The sequence below is a fragment of the Monodon monoceros genome, unplaced genomic scaffold (genome assembly GCF_005190385.1).
Source record: "Monodon monoceros isolate NGI ecotype Baffin Bay Population unplaced genomic scaffold, NGI_Narwhal_1 Super_Scaffold_6, whole genome shotgun sequence".
Classification (NCBI taxonomy): Eukaryota; Metazoa; Chordata; class Mammalia; order Artiodactyla; family Monodontidae; genus Monodon; species Monodon monoceros.
Window position 1 is genome coordinate 34,782,382 of NW_021703783.1, and position 19,812 is coordinate 34,802,193.

A 19,812-nucleotide genomic window follows, 5' to 3' on the forward strand; every position below is an offset into this window, starting at 1 on the left:
AGCGCCGCGGCGGGGAGTGCGGGCGTGCGGGGCGCCCGCCCGAGCCCCGCGCCCGCCCCGCGCCCGCGCCCGCCCGCTCGCTCGCGAGTCAGCTCTGCCGCCGCTGCCGCTCTAGCACAGGCGGAGACACAGAGACACACAGACTCTGAGAGCAGTTTTCGTGCAACTCAAAATTAGCGCGGGCAGGTTTAACATCGATAATCGGCTGCGAAATGATCCCGGCAGCCGGGGGCACAGCCTCGGCCCCTTCGCTCTCGGTTTATACAGCTAACAAAAGAAACCAGGACCTGTCTCCAAATAGCCATCTTAGGCTTCAAGGCTAGGCAGAAGCTGTAGGCCTCAAAGAAGGGCCTATGGAGATGGATAGATCTGGGAGAGGGATCGGAATCGGCCCCGGCCCCGACCCCCCCAGAACCTGCGGACGTCGCTCTCCGGAACAGTATTGATCCTTTTGAACTTTTTTTTTTTTTTTTTAGTGTAAACGGACCGCGTTGAGATTTAAAAGGGGGCGACAGAGGGACTTGCGATTGGTTATTGTCCGGGCTTCAAAAACAAAACAAACCCACCAACCCCCCCCCGCCCCCCCAAACAAAACAAGTGCTCATAAATACTGGGCTCTCTGGTGAAAACACGGTGATTCAAGCAGCCCTTGCTTAGTTACTCTTACGGATCGAGCCGAATCACCCACTGATGCCTGAGGTATCTGCAGATCTCTGTAGAATGGGTATTTATTTCAGAGTTAGGTTAGAGTTTTCTTGAATTGTGCACGTTCAGACAAGTGTGGCTGTGTTTTTAACAGGTTTCTGAGAAGAATCAGTGGGGAGAAATTGTTGAAGAGTTCAACTTTCCCAGAAGTTGTTCTAACGCTGCCTTTGCTTTAAAACAGTATTACTTGCGGTGAGTAGTAGTGACTCTTCCAACAGTGTTTGGGAATAAGGGAGTTATGGGGAGATTTGTTTTAGCAAAACGAATAAAAGCAATCCCCAAACAACAAACAAACCTTGCACACCAAACAGTCTAAACTGTTAATTTCAGTCTGAGAAACATTATCCGTAAAGTGAGATTATAATAAGGTGAAAGTTTTCCTCACCTATTTTAGGATTGTTTACATTTTTCATACAGAATCATTACAGGTGACACCCCACCCCCATCTTGGTAAACATTCTTTGGTGACATTGTTATTGATTGTCTGATATCCACAGAGGGGCAGAAGGGTGATGCTTAGTAAGAGTTAAGATAGTTAATGAAACTTTGTATCCCTTGGGAAATTTTTTTCTTTGTTTTGGAAACTCCTTTGCCTTTTAAAATTCTGACTTTAAGATTTTAAAAAAAAATGAAACCTCTGCGTGGAACCGTGTCACTGAGTAGTTTTTCAGTAGAATATTTCTGCATAGCATAGCATGTTGGTGCCTTAAGTGACCAGGATTGTTTTTAAAATATATATATAAATATATATATAAATATTTTTTTTTTGAATTTTTGAATGACTTAAAAAGCTTTAATAGGATTGTTATCTATTTAGGAAAATTAGGGATACTACAAAATAGAATACTTTGATTTGGATTTTCTTTCATTCTTCCCCTTCTATTTTGACTATTTGACAAAGTAAATTACTTATTTAGTTGGCATGTGATACAGTTTAGATATATATTTTGTGATTCAGCCTTAATTTTTTCTCAGTTTTTCTCCTAGGAATATTTTTATATTGTAATTTATTATGAGGTCATCTTTTATTTTTAATATTTATTTTACTTACCCATAAAGGCTCTTTGGCTGGTGTTTGTTATTTAAAACTAAAACAGTGCTCTTCATATTTATTGCTTTTTAATAATGATGTTATAGGATGGCCTTTTAGGTAATGTGGCTTCTACATAATTTGAGTTTGGCATTTATCATTGCTCCAAATGCAATATCCAGATGTACATATTCTGTGTTATGTTCAGCATTCTGGAATAGGAAATGCAGTAATTGCACAGGTGGACTTTTTGTTGGCTATCTTAGATTGACTTCAGGCTTGAAGCTGAAGAGTTTGCAGAACTTTGTGAGTAGTTACTGAGTTACACAGAAGTCTAGAAAATATTAAATATGGTTAGTTGTTATCTCTTGTGAGGGTGTGATGGCATGTGTCAGAGTGCATTTTAAAATAAAAGACTGAAACAAAAAACAAAGTAAAACAAAATTAACCTTCAAAATTGTTGATTTAGTAATGTGGTGAGAAGTAGAAAATTTTTTATTTATGGTGATACTTATTTGCTCATTTTCATTTATAATATTGAGGGGAGTACTGTTAATACATGTCCTGGTTTTCTGGTAATCAGTTTGAACCATTTGGATTTTAGACCGTTTAAAATACATGTTAAGTTATGCCTGATATTTATTGGATGATTGATTGATTGATTTTAATATCCAGAAGGTACTGTATGATATATATGTTTCATGGGATGTGTGTTTTTCTGAAGAGTTTACATTCATACTAACAGAGCTTTAGCATAATCAAATGGCTAGACTCCCAGTTTATTATAAGTTACATAAATATTGTTTTTCCAGTTGTGATTTCTATCTTGGGATCTATCATCCATTGATGATACTGTTTTTAACTATGTAGTTTCAGGATTGTTCACAACTCTATATTGTTCTCGGGTCAGTTTGAGTTTTATGCTCTTATTAGAAGCTACATTTTGAACTATGTCCTTAGCTAAACTTGTTTTTCCTCCATATGTCACTCTCCAGGTTTGTTTTTGTAGGGTTGTAGCTAGGCTACTAGGAAAAAAGTTGAAGTATTTGTTTTGGAAAATAAAACCATGTGAAGATTTGCATGGCTTGTAAAGAAATACAAAAGAAATATGCTGGTCAAAAATTGGGTACTACCAACCTTGGAAGATTTTTTTCCATAGTGGTGTAATATTGCACAGTAAGAGGACATGTATTATGATGGGTTTTACACCTTCCTCTGAAAAATCTTAACTGGCAGACAGGATGCCAAACTTTCACAGTAATTCTGTTACTTAACCATGAGTGCCTCTTCATAGTAACCAACAGTAATCAAGTGACTTTGTAAGTTCCTTCTTTGATATGTCAAATTGAGTATCATGGTTTCTGCTGAGTAGATAATGCAGTGTGTTTTATAAATCACAGGTGGACTAATTTTTTTTTAAAATGAACTGCTGTTTCATTTGACTTACTGTAAGACTGTCATTACATGTGTTCTTGTTTAGAAGTTTAAAATTTGCTGACATTCCTCTGTAGTTAGATGGGTAGCTGTTAGCCTGGTATTTTATGATATATTTTCATGATATTGCAGACATTTAAATAAAGAAGAGCAAACTAATATGCTGGCCATTGTAACAGACATAGACATCAAATATAGATACTTGAGTTTAGTGGTCTGCCAAAAGTTAGTTTGATTGTGTCAGACACTTATTCAGTTGTAGATTGTCTACAAAAATTTCTCAAAGTCTAAAATTGAAAATGCAATTGATTATTTGTTTTAACATTGACAGTTAATTTTTTAAAATAAAAGTGCTTACTGATAATGTGTAAAAGTACTATATTTAAAGCTTGGATATTACTCATCTATTATGTCTATGTATTTTGTTTTCACTTAGTTCCATTCTTGGCATGTACATCACAATATATTCCACAGACGTTCATTATTAGAATATCTTTATAAGTATAAAAGGATAAGTTAATAATTTCCCACATTTTGTAGATGAAGAAGTTAAAGTGCAAAAGTATCTAAATGGCTTTAGGGGCATTTGTTAATTGGAAAAAAAGTTGTATTCTTGATATGTGTTCAGTAATATTTAATCAGTCTATTATGAATTCACTTTGTTAGTCAAAGTGATTTTAAGAAATTAAAATATAATTGGAAATTACTTATGGTTAAATTTATGCCTGAGTGTATTTATACCCAGTGTGTTCCATATTTACTCAGTTAATTTTATATTTTCATTTTGTTCTGGTACTAAGATTGGGGACAATTTACTCCTCTTACTTTTTGTTAAGAATTTGAAGCCTTGGTATGAAGATTTAGGTAAATATTTCAAATACTTAGTTGAAGAATTTTGTTTTAGCTTACTGATGCCAATAGTACAGCTATAGTCAAGGTTAAGTTGATGTTTCCATTATAAAACTTGTTTTTTGAAAAAGAGGTGAAATACCTTGGACTTAAAAAAATTTGTTGTACAACACTGTATGTTACTGATTTTCTTATAAAATGATTTTTTTACATGTACCTACCTTTGGAATAGTCAGAAACTTAATTGTAGAATTGTACCCGCTATAGTGAATTTTCAGTTTCATTGTGAAACTTGTGGATGAAGCCCTTGGTGGATGAAGCCCTGCCTTAAGTTATACCAATTAAAGTTTATATTTATCAGGTAAATAGAATGAATACACTTGTGTGCTGGGTGGTTAGTGTCTACCATGTAGATCACTTTTTTTAAGAGAAAGCCTTTTATGAATCACTTGAGGTTAAATGAAAGAATGCTTTAAAATTGTAATAAATAAGTAAATAAAGTAATACATTGAGTTTATGTATCAACAGAATTGATAAATGGAGATTGCTCTCCTTATTTAAGGAAGGAAAATAAAAGTAATATGAAGACTGGAAGAAAAATTGTATCTAAATAAATTATTCGTATATGCATTTTAAAATTAATTTTGTAAACTGTAACCTTTCATTTTGAACAAACCTGATTTTGATATCTTCTCATATTCTGTTACAGTTTAGAGGGTGTGCAAACTTGTTGAAAGGAGGAGTGGAAAGTAGAAAAAGTTGAAAGACTTATGAGACCTCAGCTAGGTTAGTGTTGTGTCTTAGAAACCATGTTTTAAATAGCTTAAATTTGCCCTCAAGTAGAAATAAATCTAACTCTTTCCAGGGTGGATAGTTTTCACTGAGGACACAAACTAAGAACTTAACTGTAACTCCCAGAAATGTTTATATGCTTTTTTGCATTTAAATTTTCTGCCTTAGCTGTCACCTAAAATTGTCTGCGTCTAAAGAGGAGCACTCTTATAATCCTGCCTCTTCTCTGTTGTTGATTTAGTATTTTCAGTTGGTTGTGTGTAAAATCCACTATGACTGATAGAGAAGTATATCACGTCTGTGAATATTTTATAATCTGAGATGAAATGATATTGGAAGTTGGAAAAGGAAGGAAAAACAAAGATTTTAATTCACTGGAATTTAGGTGCATTAGTCAGTGAGTAAGTACTCAATACTGCATGTTTTTAGGTAAAGTATTTAGAGTTTTTTCATTATTATTTGGGGGAAGGCTGCTTATTGGGCATTTTCCAGAGTTGTACAGTCCCTCCTCAAGTTTGCTAGTAAATGTAGGGTTTGTTTGAATTAGGAAGTAGAGGACACATGGGGGGTGGATCTCTTTCTACTGCTTTCATCTGGCACCACCATCGTCACCACACTCCTGGGTATTCAGGATCAGTTAGAGTGGAGATTCCCAATTTGTGCTGTATGAAGCATTTGTTTTCCTGAAATGTCAATATGTTTCCCTGAAAAAAGGCTAAATGAATTTGAGTAATAACAATAAATTTGTGTTACTTCATTGAAGGACTTCATAGAGACTGTATTTTGTTAATGTGAGTTGTGGATCTCAAGACAATTTGGAGAAACACTATTTATTACCTCCCTCCCTCCACCTATGGTAAATGATGGTTCCCAAACACTACCGTACATCGCAGGGGAATGTTTGCGGAACATCTACTAAGTTCTGTGGAGCACAGTTTGGGAAACCCTGAGTTAGAAGAAATGAGGGTAAAGGAAGAACAATTTTAAATATGGAAAATGAGAAATGAGAGGTAACTGTGTATATTTATATAGATATATATACAGATTTAAATGATTTTTATGGTGCTATTATTTGCTTATCTTTATCAATTGCTGTGCAGAATTATATTGGTAATACTTAAATAGTTCGCATAGGGGACATTAAAATTATCTTGTGTTCATTGCCAGGAAAAGAAAGGTAGCCAAATCATTGGTCACATTGTTTTCCAGAATAGTAATTACTGTTGTTGAAATATGATAGTCATGCTAAAATCTGTATTTGCTTCAGTTCTACCATTTTAAAAACATAGGTCATAATCATGAATTTTGATTTTAGGGAAAGCTGTTTAGAAGTAGATCTTGGTTTAAGGACCAAACTTACTGGAGATAAAAATGGAGATGTTAGAATTAAAGATTGTCATCAAATATTTTATGGTTTGAAATTGTAAGCATAATTGTTATGAAAAGCAAAAGTATTGGCTTTTGAATTTAAAATAAATGTAAATAATATGGTTAGTTCAGTTATCCATAGTAGAGCTCAGGAAATAGGCAGGTTGATTCTTTTTATTCAGCAGTACACGAAAATGTATATATGGTGATTGATACTAGTATTGGTCACCTATCATAAAGGTTATTAATGGATTCACTTAGGATATAAAACTTTTGGGGGATCTGGAATAAAGAGATGGTTTACAGCAAATTGTCACTCTCAGTAGCATTCAGATTTTCTATGAATTTTATTGCACTTTCCAAGAATTGTGTTATTAAAATAGAGTCTAACATACAATTTTTTGTTTCAAACATTAAAAAATATCACTTGTGCTTGGATACTTTTTGAGTATTCATTATGCTGTGGATTCAAAGTTAATTCGTTTCTACAAGATATATACCCTTGTGACTAAGTATATTGCAGTGATCTATGGCTGGAACTGGAATCTCTTGGTGATATGTAGGAATAGATACTGCATTATGAATTATTGTCCCCAAATGATAGATTCATATTTCCATTAATATCTAAATTAGTGTTTGCAGGTCCACCCCATCTTACTGCAAGAGAATTTTATGGTGAGGCTGAATCTCTTGTTTTGGCTCTTTTATCCCATTAGTCTCTTAACAGCTCCCTTTTCCTATCATGCCACTGATTTATTGAAGTGGTGAGGTCAGTTGTCCTTTAGAATGCCCTAAATTCTCGATTTGGTTGAGTGCTTCCTTCTAGTGTCAGTTAACTTGTTCCTCTATCCCCTGTATCTATTTCCTAAAAACTATTAGATTTAAAGATTGAAAAAATTCAAGTTTAGTATTTTAGGTGTACTTTAATAGGTAGTGCTGTGCTTTTCATCAGATTATGAGGCATATAATGTTTAGTTGTCCTGTTTTAGTGGTGCTAAGATTGATCAGTGGTTTTATGACTTAATGGTCTAAAACACTGTATTTTTTAAAGTGTGCCCCAGGTGATTCTTAAGTACACTGAAGTTTGAGAACAGCTGATCTAAGTGTTGGAATTAAACCAGTTGAGTTGCTGAGATAACTGGTTTAACTTGGCACCAACATGTTGGCCAGGGCTGCATCCAGAGCAAAACCTCTAGGTGACATCTGGTCTAGGGGCACCTGCTCAAGCTGCACCTGTCATCTCTAAGCAGAGCCTGGACACACCCTACTTTGTTTCTGGGCTCTAGAGAAGATAACAAGGGCTCCACGTAAGGGGAAAAAAAAGGGGTAAATGAACTACCAATTTGAGCTTATCCTAACTATTTGCATAGTAATTTGGATTTTAAAAAATCAATTAAAAATAAAATTTCTTAATATCTAGGTTTTGTTTTTAAATAAAACTTTATAATATTTTCCAAATGGAATGCCATTTATTTTATTGAATTTACTGACCACTTTTTCTCTTTGTGAGGATTTTGTTGGTCTATCTCAGTACTGCTTAGGGGAGTTCATTTATATTGTATAAATTCCTTTAAAAATAACAATACTAACAATAGCTTGTTTTGTTTAATGCGCTTTATCTTCATGTTTCAAACTTTTCATATGTTAAGATTTTATTTTTATCATTTCAGATTTCAGAAGTAATTGATGTTATTTAATCTCAGAAAAAATAACACTTAGAAAAGAATTTCTTTACACCACTCAGACTCTTTTCTTCTGGAGCATACGGGCTACTAAAAAAAACAAAAAAGGCTGTAGGTTATTACCCAACTTTCAATCTTAAGTGTCAGCCATAATTGCCACTTGGTAAGGTTTATTTTATATATTTTCAAACCACACTTTCTCCCCTTTACCTTTCCATTCTTTTCCCTGGTGATAGACCTGTTTTACATTTCACAAAGCTTTGTTTTATACATAACCCTCCATTATCCACAGTTGTTAAATATCTTCAGGTATATTCCATGCCCTAGTATGTTTATCTTTTGCTTCTTTCAGTAAATGAGTTTTTTCATTACTGTGTAATGGGACCAAGCCGAAGCATTGCTTTTTATGAAGTAGGATTTGAATAAAGTTGTACAATAATGTATTATTTGAATATACATCTTAATGGGATACATGGCAAGTATCTTTAATTCTTTCTTTCTGAGTTCTTAACTATTGTACTTGGTAAATTCTTACTTATAGTGTTCAGTGGTCAGCTGCTCTGTGCACAGAGATGATGTTTATTATATAATTATAATATACACATCTTTCATGGTGATGTGTTTTCAAATGAAATTTGTTTTTGCTCCTCTCCTAGCCCACTGGTTATTTTAAATAAATAAAATGTTAATATAAACATATATGAGGTCAGTAGGAACATTCTTCCATTAAAATAAGACAAAGAAGAGACCATAGTTAGGGTCCTAACCTGTTGTAGTTTAGAGGTGGGGTTGAATTTAAATGTGTCAGTAATAATCCCCAAGTTGATCACACTTTCCATAATGGTTCATAGGTTAAGTGAATTTTCAATGTACTTGAGCACAGATCAGACCATTTAGTACTTCATAAACAGTATTTAGTACCTAAGCAGGCTGTACCTCCAAGTGCACTCACAAGTAATAGGTCAAGAGTGCTTAAGTGGTTTGGTATAATCTTTTTAGTTTACACCATTAAAAAGTCAAACTTCTGAATTTTTGAGTAGTTTTTGCCAGGTAGCCCCACATTGCGATGTATTAATTTAGTAGTAAAAAATCTGGTTGAGAGAGAAATGATAAACCTGTCATTTTTTTTCCTTCCTATGTTTTCTTTCTTCAGAATTGTTAAATCTTTTTTTTAAATTTTATTTATTTATCGATTGATTTTTGGCTGCGTTTGGGTCTTCATTGCTTTGTGTGGGTTTTCTCTAGTTGCGGTGAGCGGAGGCTATTCCTCATTGCGGTGCGCGGGCTTCTCATTGTTGTGGCTTCTCTTGTTGCGGAGCACAGGCTCTAGGCACGCGGGCTTCAGTAGTTGCGGCACGTGGGCTCAGTAGTTGTGGCTCGCAGGCTCTAGAGCACAGGCTCAGTAGTTGTGGCGCACGGGCTTAGTTGCTCCGAGGCATGTGGGATCTTCCCGGGCCAGGGCTCGAACCCGTGTCCCCTGCATTGGCAGGTGGAGTCTTAACCACTGCGCCACCAGGGAAGTCCAGAATTGTTAAATCTTTTTTTCGCTTTCTGTATGTGAATTCTTGTTTACACTTCATTTATATTGACCAGTTGTTATTTTACCACATTTGTTTTGTGTTTTCCTTTTTATATGTGATGGTGTGTATACATATATACACATTATTATAATTGTTATTATTACTGTTGTTTAATCATTTGCTGTCATTACAGTTATAATGCCCTTTCCTCCTAAATGTAAGTGTATATTACTTAAGAATAAAAACATTCTCTTATTTAACAATAGTAAAATAATCAAATTCAGAAAACTTAACATGAATATAATCATATTATCTGTATTATATACAGATCTTATTCAGATTTTACCAGTTGCCCCAAAGATGTCTTATAGCTGTCATACCCAACCATCCCTAATCTGTGATCTTGTATCACATTTAGTTATCTGTAGTTTTTCAGTCTTTTGTGATACTACCATTTTTGAAGGGTATGGGTCAACTGTGCTATAAAATTTGGATTTTTCTGAGGTTTTTTTCAGGATTAGATTTAGGTTAAGTATTTTTGGCAGGAGGTATGTGATGTCACTTTGTCCCATTATTGCTGACATTAACTTTAGTTAAGGTGGTGTCCTCCTGGTTCCTCCACGGTAAAGTTTCCATTTTCTGTTTTGTAATTAGCAAGTGACCTGTGGAGACGTACTTTGAGACTGTAAATATCTTGCTCACCATCAAACTTTTACCCAGTGGTTTTAATATCCATTGATGATTCTTGCCTCAATCAGTTATTATGATGGCTGTATGATGTTTATTTTCTAATTTTATCATTTCTTCTACATCCTATTAGTTGGCAATCTACGATATGGAAAATATTTTTATTTTTTATTAGATTTTTATATTATACAATGGATTAAAATCTATTGCAGTTATTCATTTTGCTGCTTCAGTTTGGCCAGGAGGAGCCCTTTCAAGCTGCCTTCTGTGTATTTTTATCAAGTTACTATTATTTTTGAGCTCTTTCTTGCCTTCTGACAAAACAAGATCTGCTAGAGTCAGCTTTGTGTTTTGCTTTCCCTGCTGTAGCATCAGCTATTTCTTCAAGAAGTCCTGGTTCCTTTTAGTGTGGAATGGTGTATAGAAACCAAATCTGGGTGGTAGATGTACCCATTGTTATTGGGTTATCTTTTCTTCTGGGCCCTTTCAGAGGACAGAGCTAGGAAGTTTACTTATTTTAAATATGAATATACACATCTTGAAAATCATAAGGCTATACTGATATCTCTAATTACAACCCACACACGTTTTCTCTTGCCTTCTTCCATTCCACGTATCTCCCTTTAACTGCATTGAGAATCCTAATTCCTAACACCAGTGTATTGACTTATCTTGTTAGTTTTGTAACACATAGAGAATAGTTTCAGAATTGTTATACCCATACCACTACAAACAACAAACCCGCCAAGTAGAGTTACAAATTTGTTTGCATTTCTTTTTGTGTTCAGACTGACTTTATATCTGTAAATAATTGTGTTAAAAAAGGTTCACAGTGACTGGATTCTATTTTTCTGGGTATTGTTATTCACTTAAAACAGTAAAGTTCACATTTTCTCCATTTGTATTCAATTTTGTGTTTTCCCCTTTATTTGTTCCTTTAATTTTATTTATGAATATATAAAACCCTTAAGATTCTAAAATCAAAATTTAAGCAAAGATATGCTTGGAGTTTACCCTCTACCCTCTTTTCTTCCCTGTCACTTCTGCCCCATTCCTACCCATGCTCTTTTGGTAACCAATAGTTGCTGGTTATCCTTCCTGTTTTTTTGTTTTTCTTTTGTTTTGTAAAAATAAGGAGATATATACATGCATTTTTAGTTCCCCATCTTAACATTAAGAATGCACACTATTTTTTTATTTTGCTTTCTTTCATTTAATATATTGGGTTGGCCAAAATGAAATTTAGTATATTGGTTTGTGCGGGTTTTTATATGATGTTACGGAAAAACCCAAAGGAACTTTTTGGCCAGCCCAATATCTTGCCTATCACTCTAAGTAAGTTCATAAAATTCCTTTTTTTAACAGCTGCATAGTATTCCATTGTGTGGATATATCCTACTTTATTCATCCAGTCTCCTACATAATGACTTAGGCTTTTCCCAGTATTTTACAATAACAAATAATGTCACATGAATAATCTGCAAATCTAGTAGGCTTATGCAAACCAATTTTCAAATTTTTGGAGATGTATCTTCAGAGTAAATTACTAAAGTGGGGGTTGATTCAGTAATCAAATAATAAAGGCATATGTATTTGATTAAATTCTGCCCAATTCCCACCAGATTCTCTCCAAGTAGGAGAGAACTATTTTGCATTCCCATCAGCAGTATATGAAGGTACCTGTTTCCCATAGCCTTACCATGTGTTTGTCAAGCTTTTGAAGTTTTATCGATCTGGTGGGTTAAGAAGTGGTATGTCACTATATTGTAATTATTGTGGCTTTATATAGCATGTTTTAATATTCGGTAGTGCCATTCCCATCTCATAGTTCCTTTTTTACAAGGTTTTCTTGGGTATTTGTTTATGGTTTTTTTTTCCCATATGAACTTTAGCATTAATTTGTTCTAGTTTCAGAAAAAAGCTTTTTCTTTCTTTTTTTTTTGAATGGGGATTGCATTAAATTAAAAACAATTACCTTAGGAGAATGGACATGATGATACTGAGTTTACCTCACCAAGAAAAATGAAAGTCTTCTATTCAATCTTTTTGTGTCATTCAAGAGTCTAAAGTTTTCCTTTTACAGGTTTTTTAAAAAAACTTAATTAATTAATTAATTAATTAATTTTTGTCTGTGTTGGGTCTTCGTTTCTGTGCGAGGGCTTTCTCTAGTTGTGGCAAGCGGGGGCCACTCTTCATCGTGGTGCGCGGGCCTCTCACTGTCGCGGCCTCTCTTGCTGCGGAGCACAGGCTCCAGACGTGCAGGCTCAGTAGTTGTGGCTCACGGGCCCAGTTGCTCCGTGGCATGTGGGATCTTCCCAGACCAGGGCTCGAACCTGTGTCCCCTGCATTGGCAGGCAGACTCTCAACCACTGCGCCACCAGGGAAGCCCCTTTTACAGGTTTTTGACACTTCTTAAATTTATTCTTAAGTATATTATCATTTTTCTTGCTATTGTAAATTTGGTTTTCTCTTCCATTATATCTTCTAATTAGTTATCATTTATATGAAAGTTACTGATTTTTTGTATTGTAATCTGGCACCTTAATTGTTTTGCCACTTGTATTAGTTTTATCATTGATTAAAAATTTTTTTAGACATACTAGTATGTCATCTGCAAATGGGGATAACTTTACTTCTTTTCTAAATTTTACGCCTTTAATCATTTTCTTTTGTCTGATTGTATTGGCCACTCTGAAATAGTTAGGGAGACGAGGGCATCTTTTCCTTGCCTTGATGCTGACCTTAGTTGGATGTTTCTATCATTTCCTCATTGAGTAGGACACTGCCTGCTGTGTGCTCTTGATGCAGTCTTAGCTCTGTATGTTCTATTAACATAGTATTTCTATATCTGTTTATGGAATGAATAATACTGTTAGACTTAAAAGTCAGATTTAGTGATATCCTTCATAAGTTTATCTACTAGTGTTTGACTTTAATTTTTTAAAATCTGTGATTATCAGTGTTCAAGAGAGGAACTAATACTGATTATTAAAAATTTTAAATCTTATTTTGCAGCTTATGCTTGAATGTGAATATTTCTCATCTTCTAGGGATTTAATATATAAATAAAAATCAGCTAAAATGCTAAATGATAACTTTGGAGGAAAATTACCTTTGTCTATCTGTCCATTAAGAGCTCTTCACTATTTCATTCTTTGCTGGCCATTGCATCACTGGTTATACAAAAACAAGGCAATAATTTTGTTTTTGTTTTTAATTCATTGCTTGATTTTTATGTTATTAAGACTAGGATAAACTACGATTTGATAGTTGTTTGATTTTTATCTTCTCAAGGTGAGAATTGTCTTTATTTAAAAGTTGTCTTTGTAGGTTATCTACCCTGTGGAGATGAAAAGCAAATTCATGCTTTAGTTACAACCAGAAATCTTAAATGTTTGGGTCTATCCATTCAAATCCATTATCAATAAATCAAATGTGTTATGTTTTTACATTGTATATTTGATCCTCAGAATTAGATATAATTTGGCTATTAAAGTCTTGCTAATTCTGAGAGTTGCTTAGAACATTCCTCCTTCTTTATCCCCCTGTTTATAAACTCTGGGGGTTAGTTTAAGTGGATGCGTGTGTACGTGTGCACACATGCAGCACTATTTATTAGCTTTAAGCAATGGCTTGGTAATTTCTTGGTCAGTTTTTGGTCATACCAGATCTTATAGATATTTACCTTACACATTTAAGTCTTACACATTTCAGGAGCTAAGCTGTGGTAGACATTAAATATTATATGCAAATTTGATGTTTTATAGAGGCCTAGTAATATAGCTTATGGAGACTGAAAATTTAGATTCCTAAAGATAGGAGCAGGAAGTATGTACTTAGCAACAGTTGGATATGACTACTGAACCTATCAATTCATAGCATCATCATTCTTAACTAGAAGGGCTCTTAAGAAGGTGGTCTAGCCCCAGGCTTTTTGGTAGGCTAGAAATAAGGATATTTTTTCTGGTGGACCTGCATAAGGATAATTGACTTGTCTTAGGTCACTATTACTGAATGATAGGAGGGGGAATGTAGAAGCCAATTCAGAGCTGCCTTTATTACTCTAGCTACTCTGTTGTGATTTAAAAGGAATAAGTGTGGAAAATTGTTGAGATTTCTTTGCTACTACAAAATATGACCTTTACTTTTACTTTAAGATGACTTTACTGACTTATACCGTCTCTGAGGCGTAGGTATTAAATTGTTGGCCAGTAGTGGTGATAAATAAGCACATGATTTATCATTTGTATCCAACAGTCTTATCTCTTTCCCTTTCCTGTCCAGAGGATTATGTTTATAAGAGAGGTGAGTATTATTGGAGAACCCACAGCAAAATATAACAATCACTGGGAAAAGTCACTTTTTCTTCAGATATTTCTTATTTTTAAATGTTTTTCTTGGAAAAAGTTAAATTTGCATATTTGATAAAGCTGGCCCCTATTTTTTTTTTTTAAATAACAGGAATACTAATTTAAAGTTTTCAGTCTGATAACATTATTTTTTAGATGGAGACCTCTACTGGAAGTATGAAGCAATAGATGGATTCTATTATACATTGTAAAATATCTAGACAAAGGAATGGTAGGGAGATTTATTTTTAAAATAGTGTAAAGTATCCTAGACATCTTTAAAAGAATCTTTCTATGATACTTTAGATAATAATGTACTTTTAGTTTATGACATCATCTTAAGTTTTTAAAAAGCAGAATTTTGTTTTTTCTTAGCTGTTTATGAAATTTGCCATGTGCCAAGCACTGTACCAAATGATTTTAATAACTCATTTCTTCTTCATACCTCCCAATCACATAGGTACTGTTACTATTATCCTGATGTTAAAGAAGAGAAAACAGGACAAAGGAGTTTAAGAATCTTGTCCAAGGTCACACAGTTAGTAATTTTAGGAGCTAGTATTCGAACCTGGGCTATCTGGCTCTAAAAAAGGCGCGCTGTATTGTTTTCCTCGAACTCCACGTGGTTTCATCTTTATTAAAAAAAGTGTGTGGAAAAAAAAAAAAAGTGTGTGAAGAGAAGCACCTGAAGGGAATATTAGCAAAATATGAAAATGGTTGGGGTAGTTGTGGGATTGTGGCTTTTTATTTAAAAATCTTTGAATAAATCTTTTTACAGAAGACTTGTTTGCTGCAGTACAGTTTATATAGTATAGCTCATTTTTACAAATGTGCATCTCACTGGATTTTTACAGCTTTACAAAATAGGTATCATCCTATCTTATAGATGAGGAAAAAAGCCTTTAAGTATCATTGCTGATAAGTAATGAGGTCAGAATTAGAGTTTAGTTTTGTGAATTATAATTTGCTGCTCTTATTTTATCACCAGAGTCTTGGGGGCCAAGTACTTAAAAAAAAAATTTTTTTTTTATTTACCTCTTAAAGCTCCTCATTCAACACTGATACATTGTAGTTGTACTGAATCAGATCCCCTGCTATGGGGAGGTTCTTATGAACTCTGGTGGGTATGGTGGGCCTCTCAGCAAATGGGGAATCTAATTTGGGGAATTCTGAATGAATTGAAAAATTCTAAATAGAATTAGTAGTATAGTATCCCATTGGTGTGGGCCTAAGCTTAACCTTTTCTTGTGCGGTTCTATGAAACAAGCACCGAGAGTCAGTTCTAGTAGAATGTATATTAGCATTGTGATAAATGTGGCATTTTGTGCAATTTTATGTAGCACTTAAAAATTTTTTTTAGGCGAAATAGACACCCATCTCTTTTTATAAGCTAAAACAGAAGAGAATCCTGTGTAAGGTAAGAGTTGATCCAGAGTAATACTGGTTTTGTTCAAACTAGCATGTGAAGATCCAAGGATTTTGCAAACAACTATTGTTTTTGAAGAACTGGATACTGGAAATGATGTGATAACTCAGTGGAGGCACTTTGGGCGTCAGGAATGTTCATTATCATCATCATAATAGCTAACATATATTGAAAATTCACTGTTTTCCAGGCATTTTGCTCAACCTGCATTATTCTAATCCTCAAAACCATCCTGCAAGATTGATATCAACATCATCATTTTATAGATAAGGAAACTAAGATTTAGAGAAGTTAAGTTAACTTGCACAAGGTCACACAACTACAAAGTGGTGGAGCTGGAATTTGATCCAGGTCTTCTGGCCACCAGAGACCAAACGTTTAACCATATGCAGACTACTGCCCTTTATTCATTCAGTGAATGATGGCTGATCATTTATCATTTTTCAGACACTATTCTATGCACTGGACATACATCAGTAATGAAAACAGAAAAAACTTTACCCGTTGGAGCTAGGAAAAGGAGACATAGTAAACAAATAAGTAAAATCAGGTATATTAGAAAACAAGTAAAACCAGGTATATTAGATAATAATAAGTGCAAGAAAAAAAAAGCAGATAAAGGAGATAGTTTTTGGATGGGGAGAGTGTTACATCTTTAGATAGAGTGGACTGGAAAGTCTAAGAGGATGGCATTTGAATAAAGACCCAAGGAAGATGAAGGAGCAAACCAGGTGGATATCTGGGATAAGAGTCTACAAACAGCAGTGGGGCATGCTTGGTGTGTTCAAGAAACAGCAAGGTTCATAGCTTTTGAGGTGGTGTGAGTAGCCATATTTTGGATATTTGAAGTTTCAAATCTAAAACTTTTCAGGCTTTAATTAGCAGATACCTACTCAGACATTTACTGGGAACCTATCAGCTGTCAAGTTTCATACTTTTCCAATTATAAACTTTATTTTCCTTAATTATCATAGTATAGTAACACATGCTCATTATGTAAAATGTAGAAAATAGAAGGGGAAAATAGTACTATTAATATAATTTTTTCTTAGTTTTCTCTTAGTATTTTGTCATAAGGATTGAACCTAAAAATCTATCTACAGTAAACTGACTCTCTTTTCTTAGTAAAATGTTAGCTCCATTAGAGCAGGAGCCATGCTCTTTATTTCTCTATCTTGGGTACCTAACACAGTGTCTGCTTTATAAGTAAGTGCTCAGTACTGCTTCTTTTGTTTGAATTAACTGTGCTAATCAGTTGGGTACCATATCCTTGCACATTCTTTGAGGAGATACTATGTTTTTTTTTCATTTGTTTTGAGGTTTGGTGAATGGACAGTCAGTAAGTGTTGGTAGACTTAATGTACTCTGAACTCCAGCCATACTTTTCTATTTATAGTTCTCTAAACATGCCAAGTTTTTCTCCTTTCTTTGCTTTTGTATGTGCTGTTTTCTCTGCCTGGAACTCCTTTCCCTACTTCTGTGTCTGACATACTCCTACCCATCTTTGAAATTTAACATAAATGTCACCTTCTCTAAAAAGCCTTTTCTTATCTTTTCAGACGGCTTGAAGTGATCCTTCTTTATGGTCCCACTTTCCCGCCATTTATACCTCTATTATAAACACTGCTGTAATGACTTTTTCATGTCTGCCTTTAGAGCACTGTGAGCCCAAGGATTAGGGACTAAGTTTTATGTATCTTTGTGGCCCCCATCATCATAATACAATGCTTATTAGTGCGTAAGAGTTACTGTGTGGCTAATGGAATCAATGAATGAGTGCTGGAAAGGGTCATCAGAAGTCAGAAAAGAAGGAAATTAGTTTGGTTTGAGGGTAGAGGGGAGCTTATTTTAGAGGCCTCGAGCTTTGCATAAAAAGGCTAGTTGGATTCAGATAGAAAAAAAAAGGGGGACAGGAAGATGGAGGACTTTTTAGATATGAGGAAAGTGGGAAGTGAAGGTATACACAAGTGTGTTTTAGTTTTGTAAATGAACCTTGCTGAATCACAGGGTTTGTGCATGTGATTGATGGAAGGTAAGATGGAGACCAAAGATTGGTACCAGATCATGGAAGATTTTCAAATCAGGGCAAGGTGTTTGACCTTTATTATTCTATGTATAGTGAGGATGTGAGATTTCTGTCGTTGGTTGTTATTGTTTTAGCAGAACAAATTCTTGATGAAAATGATGTTTGGGGAACATTAATCTTACATTGGTGTAGATGTGAGTTAGGGGAAAATAGTGGCAGGAATGGCAAACACACTTGCCTAATTTGATCAGAAAATGGGATATTATTTTTATCAAGTATTCAGACAAAATATTATCTGAATTGTTTTTTTCATTTAAAAAATTGAAGTATAATTGATATTAACTGTATATTAGTTTTGGGTGTACAATGTAAATGATTCAATATTTGTATGTACTGTAAAATGATCACCACAATAAGTCCAGTTAACATCTGTCACCATACATCGTTGGTTTTTAAATTTTCTTTATTTTTTTATTGAAGTATAGTTGATTTACAATGTTGTGTTAGTTTCAGGTGTACAACAAAGTGATTCAGTTATATCTATCTCTCCATCTATCTGTTCTTTTTCAGACTCTTTTCCATTATAGGTTATTACAAGATATTGAATATAGTTCCCTGTGCTATGCAGCATGTCCTTGTTGTTTATCTGTTTTATATATAGTAGGGTATATCTGTTAATCCCAAACTCCTAATTTATCTCTCTCATGTATAGTTGACTTTTTTTCCCTTCTGATTAGAACTTTCAAGATCTAATCTCCTAGCTTCTTTCAAATATGAAATACAGTATTATTAACTATAGTAACTGTGCTGTACATTACATCCCTATGACTTACTCATTTTATAACTGGAAATTTGTGCCTTTTGAACCCCCTTCACCTATTCCCCACCACACCCCCACCCCGAGGCAACCACCAATCTTTTGTCTGTATCAATGAGCTTGGGTTTTTTTTTTTCCTTTTTTGTTTGATTCCACATATAAGTGAGATCATATGGTATTTATCTTTTTCTGTCTGACTTATTTCACTTAGCATAGTGCCCTGGAGGTCTATCCATGTTGTCATACGTGGCAAGATTTTATTCTTTTTTGTGGCTGAATAATATTCCGTTTTATATATGTATATATATATGTATGTATGTATATATATAAAAATGGAATGTATATAAAGGAATATATATATATAATGGATATGGATATATATATAATGGGTATATAATGGGTATATATATCACATTTCTTTTATCCATTCATTCATCCATTGATGGACATTTAGGTTGTTTCTGTGTCTTGGCTACTGTAAATAATATTGCAGTGAACATGAGGGTGCATATGTCTTTTGAATTAGTGTTTTCGTTTTCCTCAGAAAATTCTTACTTTACCTAAAAAGTAACAGACAGGAAAGTCATATTCAGAAGTGTTTCAGAATCTTGTAAGTAATATCTTTAAGGTTATTGTAATAAATACCAGTTTTTATCAGACTGTCAATTTACAGAAGAGCAGGTTAATAGAGAATTCCAATTGTTTTCAAATTTGATAAACCAGGGCTTCCCTGGTGGTGCAGTGGTTGAGAGTCTGCCTGCCGATGCAGGGGACACGGGTTTGTGCCCTGGTCCGGGAAGATCCCACATGCCGCGGAGCGGCTGGGCCCGTGAGCCATGGCCGCTGAGCCTGTGCGTCTGGAGCCTGTGCTCCGCAACGGGAGAGGCCACAACAGTGAGAGGCCCGTGTACCGCAAAAAAAAAAATTTGATAAACCAATTTTTGCTGCACTTTATTTTTTTAAAAATTTTTATTGGTTTATAGTTGCTTTACAATGTTGTGTTAGTTTCTACTGTACAGCAGAATGAATCAGCTATATGTATACATGTATTCCCTATTTTTTGGATTTCTTTCCCATTTAGGTCACCTCAGAGCACTGAGTAGAGTTCCCTGTGCTGTACAGCAGGT

At 34.5% G+C, this 19,812-nt stretch overlaps 1 protein-coding gene across 2 annotated transcripts in view; it reads left to right on the top strand.

Annotated features, from left to right (window-relative positions):
* Positions 1 to 19,812, top strand: part of ARID2 (AT-rich interaction domain 2) — a 168,112-nt gene that overhangs the window by 999 nt on the left and 147,301 nt on the right. For both annotated transcript variants that reach the window (XM_029204619.1, XM_029204620.1), the window contains exon 3: positions 800 to 897. In XM_029204619.1, the coding sequence (XP_029060452.1) occupies positions 800 to 897 (98 nt within the window). The remainder of the gene's footprint in view (positions 1 to 799; positions 898 to 19,812) is intronic.